We start from the raw sequence: 4,840 nt of genomic DNA, 5'->3' as shown, positions 1-4,840 counted from the left end.
TCTGTCTGTCTGTCTGTCTGTCTCTCTGTCTGTCTGTCTCTCTGTCTGTCTGTTGTTCGTTTGGACATTCTGTTATTCATTTTGTTGTTCATTCTATCATTCTGCCTGACTATCTGTCGTTTGTTCGTTCTTTTGTTTGTTTGTTTATTTGTTCATTGATTTATTCCATCTATCCATCTATCCATCTATCCATCTATCTATCTATCTATTTGTTTGTCCGTCCGTCCATCCATTCATCCATCTATCCATCTATCCATCTATCCATCTATCTATTTGTTTGTCCGTCCGTCCATCCATCCATTCATCCATTTATCTATCTATCTATCTATCTATCTATCTATCTATCTATCTACATCGGTCTGTCTCGTTCATATGTTCATTCGTTTGTTTGTTCATTCGTTTGTTTGTTCTATTATTCATTCTGTTGTTCATTCTATCCTTCTATCTATCTCTGTCTGTCTGTCTGTCTGTCTGTCTATCTATCTATCTATATCATTTGTTTGTTTGTTTGTTTGTTCATTCATTTGTTCGTTCTATTATTCCTGTTCTTTATCATTCTGATATCATTCTATCATTGAATATCTTTGTGTGTCTTAAGCCAGAGGCTGTGAGTCCTTGAGACATTGTGAGTCGTTTCTGGTCGTGTTTCCTGTCTGTCTGCCGTTCTGTGCCCTCGTCCTTGGCACACAGGCTTTTCCTAGTCTTATCCACCGGTGGGCAGAAGCCAGCCGTAATCTCTGCGTCTGATTGGCCGCCGCTCGCCTCCAGGTGACCAGAGGGATTGTGGAGTTTGTCAGGGCAGCAGATTAGTTCCTGCTGTCAATCCGATTGAGTGCCACTGATCCGACTGCAAATAGAAACGAGCGACACAAAGCACGGCATCAGTCCAGCCGCAGGGACTCCTGTGACATCAGAGGTCTGTATTTATGACTTTTATACCTTCATACATGGGCATACATAAACTCTATCAGCACCTCTTAGATTAAGAACGGGCTCATAACTTCAGCAGTTAGGTTTCTCAGTCTTTCTAGATTGTTCCTCAAGTGCGTTTAAGATGCTGTGTTGCATTTCAAGGCAGTTTGAGGATGTTTGTGCACAAACTTTTAGCACTTTTATGCGCTGAAGACATTAGTTTGACATTCACTCGGTTCATTATCTCGTCTCTGTAGCCTCGAGGCTCACATCAGTCATTATATGTTCATAAAGCGTCTCTTTAATTGATCGCCTCCAGCGCCGGGATGAAATCTGTCCGGTTCTCCAGAGAACCGAACCAAACCATCTGTCTCCATCAGAAAACTGCAGTCCTGGAAAACGGTGAGAATGTGATTATTCAAGGTCTGCTTTCCTGTTTTAAAGTATGAATGAACTAGTATGGTTTCTGAACTGAATGTTGACTGATGACAGACTGAAATGACTCATGTTCTCTTGTTAAATTCAGCTGGTTTTCAGGCGGTTTTGGTGACTGTGTGTTAATACAGAGCCAGGTTCCCTCAGGCTCTCGTGATGGACTGACTTTAATGCTTTCAGACAGTTTGTGGCCTGACCTGCAGCCGGCTCCGCTGTTTCTTTCCTGATGTTTCAGGGTTGAACTGATTCTAGTGCAGCAGTGCTGTTGCTGAGGCAGAAATCACTCGTCTTTAGTGATTTACAGTAGCTGCATCTACTGTGACTTTTGGTTTTTAGATAATTATCATGGTGTCAGAACTTTCATTTATGTCAGATTTACATTCATTTAGATGTTTTAATCCAAATCAGTTCATCATATGGAAACAGTTAGCATTAAACTGCAAAAATCATGTTTAATCAATTCATATTTTTTTAATAATTAGTGTTATAATTATATAAAACATTTTAGTTTTCGTTTTTTTAAATCTTTACATTTATAATTTTCTAGCACCTATTTTTTGCAATTTAAAAGAAAGTTAAACTGCAATTTGTATTAAACTCCAAAAATTATAATTTTGGTCAGTATTTTAGTTTTGTTTTCCTGAATTAGAGCATCATAATAATTATTAGAGTTTTTGTTTTATTAAAAACATTGCATATATATAAATATTTTTTTTTCTTGATTTAAGCATTTAAAAAATTGCATGAAAACAAGATCACATTTTATTAAAAAATTTGAAGTAATAAGACTTACCCAAATACTGTAATGATGATGCACAATAGCATATCTATAATATGTTACTATAATTGTTTTGGTTTTATGGACGTCTCATCATGTCTGCATAATATGTTGTTCAGAATATCATTTGAATGATAAATACATTTCATAGATTCAGTAAGAAAAAAATTTCTTGATTTAAGCATTTAAAAAATTGCATGAAAACAAGATCACATTTTATTAAAAAATTTGAAGTAATAAGACTTACCCAAATACTGTAATGATGATGCACAATATCATATCTATAATATGTTACTATAATTGTTTTGGTTTTATGGACGTCTCATGTCTGCATAATATGTTGTTCAGAATATCATTTGAATGATAAATACATTTCATAGATTCAGTAAGGCCACGTGTGCATGTCTAATATGTGCTTGTAAACTTGTATTTAAATCAAGGCGGTCCTTTAGTTTTTCTGAATTGAAAGTGAGAATTGAATGTTATTCTACAAGTCTATACAGTACTTCATGCTTTCAGATCATGCACGATACAGCCAGTTCATTTGTAAACCTGTAAAGATCATAAAATGAAATATGGCAATCATACCTGCTCCATAAGTATTGGCATCTATTGAAGTATTCTAGTAAGTATTACCTTCACTCAAGTCTTCTCAAAGTGTGTCTTGTTCACAACCGTATGAAGTGCATTGAAATCATCATTTACACAGATGTACGCAAAGCGTCGTGAGCAGTTGGGTGTGAATCTCCAACAGTCTGTTGGCCTTCTCCCACAATGCTCACGGTGAGATCCAGTCTGTCACTGGACCAAATTAGACCATAGATTCCTGTTTTATTCTTCACATTGCAGTTTGAAACGAACATCCAGTACGCAGGACACATTTTAGTGAGGTTTCCTTGGCATCTGGCAACAGTCTATGCTTCTGCATCTCATATTGATGAATCATTTCGAGGGAAGATTTTCATTGAGTTGTTGAGATTTTCTCTCAGCTCTGAATACATACAACCGTCATGTGCTGGATGAGAAGTGTGTGGTTTTTGTGAAGTGGTCCCGTGTTTTTTTACCATGTGTAAATCTGTGTTTATTGTAGTTTGCTGTGTGTGTGTGATGTTATTAGCGCTGACAGTGTGAATGTGAGATTCTGCCGCATTCATTCGAGACCCTCGGCACCAGTGTTTGCATGATTCATCTAATGAGCTTAGACGTGTTGTTGTATGTTAAAAACAAAATCTCCTTGTTTCTTTGTTTTTACTGCGTGTGTGATCCAGTATTCAGGGATCACTTCTTGTCCTTTGTCAGTTCTGTTCTCACACCATCCTCTGTCACTGCTGATTGCATTCACGATTTATTAAAATAAATTTACAAAATTCAAACATTTTCCATGGTAATCATAATTCTTTGGAAGGTGGTTTCTGCCACTGAATTAAAAAATTAACTAAAAAAAGGTAATTGTGACTTTTTAACTCAGAATTCTGAGTTTATATCTCCCAGTGCAGATTTTGTTCCTCAGAATTGAGTTTATATCTCGCAATTTTGACTTTTTTTCTTTGAATTGTGAGTTTATATCTCAGAATTGCGAGAAAACAGACAGAATTTTGAGAAAAAATGTCGCAGTTAACTTTTCTTTTTTTTCTTTCTTTTTTTTAAAGCCCAAACAAGTTTCCATATAGTTCCCTTCAAAATGACACATTAAGACTAGAAATTACAGGAAAAAAAGTATGCAAAATGACAGAAATATTCTGAAGCCTTTTACACTGTTTGAAGGAGATTGATATAAATGTACTATGATTTTATGGTTTTAACTAGGTCTTTTTGAAGGTAAATTTTCATAAGCATATTTTATATATATATAGTACATATCATTAATTTTTCTTTATCCATAATATGTTATTTCGTTGTGATGCTCTGTTGTAACACGTATCTCGTCGAGTCAGACACGAGCCTGATGTTTCTCTTTCCATAAATCACCACAAATATGATTGCAAATGATTTGGGCTCTTTTGTTTTTGGCAAACACCGTTATCTGCTGTCTGCATTGCATTCTGGGATTTAGATTTGTAAAACAACTCATGCCATATTTCCGGAGATAAAACCCTGCACTTTAACAGAAGGTCAGACACATCCAGAATTAACCATAAGTTCTGTTTTGCACAGGCAAACACCTCCACATTTTCTCGTGAAGTGTAAAAATGTAGTAGCACTCTCTGTAGTTACCATGGTATCTTCTTGGCGAGGATGTTTTGCAGCGTTTTGTCCGTGTTTGGCCGCTGGTTCTGAAGCGTGTGTGAGAGGCAGAAGTGATTTTCTCAGCATGTTTCTCTGTATTCATGTCTCTCGCAGTCAGACGACGGCTGCACATGTCATGCATTTCCTCAGCTCTCATTATCTGCTCCCAAAACACACACACACACACACACACACACTCTCTTAAAGCTTTACAGAGGATATTGTTGATCTCACAAAATCTGTCAAGAACATGTCCAGGTCCCATTTAATAAGATCATATGTTTTGCTTGGAAAAATAATATATATATATAATTATTATTTTCATGTCATTTAAGCATATATTTATATATATATATATATTACACTGTAACATTATTGTCATGACATTTAAGCACATTTATTGTTATATTAATTTTTTAACAAATATATTGGTCCTAAAATAAGCTTAATTTTCTTTGTGCTAAATATTTTTAAAGTTTTATATATATA

At 35.5% G+C, this 4,840-nt stretch overlaps 1 protein-coding gene across 7 annotated transcripts in view; it reads left to right on the top strand.

Annotated features, from left to right (window-relative positions):
- Window positions 1–4,840, top strand: part of LOC107596257 (phosphatidylinositol 4-phosphate 5-kinase type-1 gamma-like) — a 48,214-nt gene that overhangs the window by 12,253 nt on the left and 31,121 nt on the right. Inside the window, exons 1-2 of one of the 7 annotated variants that reach the window (XM_016286952.1) lie at window positions 796–916; window positions 1,170–1,314. The exons of 3 other annotated variants lie outside the window; for them this stretch is intronic. In XM_016286952.1, coding sequence (XP_016142438.1) covers window positions 1,239–1,314 — 76 coding nt within the window. In that variant the 5' untranslated portion in view covers window positions 796–916; window positions 1,170–1,238. Of the gene's footprint in view, window positions 1–795; window positions 917–940; window positions 1,315–4,840 lie in introns of those variants that run through there. 3 more of the 7 variants (XM_016286953.1, XM_016286956.1, XM_016286951.1) reach the window with 3 other exon arrangements.

The sequence above is a fragment of the Sinocyclocheilus grahami genome, unplaced genomic scaffold (assembly GCF_001515645.1).
Source record: "Sinocyclocheilus grahami isolate Dianchi unplaced genomic scaffold, SAMN03320097.WGS_v1.1 scaffold216.1, whole genome shotgun sequence".
NCBI lineage: Eukaryota > Metazoa > Chordata > Actinopteri > Cypriniformes > Cyprinidae > Sinocyclocheilus > Sinocyclocheilus grahami.
This window is presented reverse-complemented; position numbering and strand designations above follow the sequence as displayed.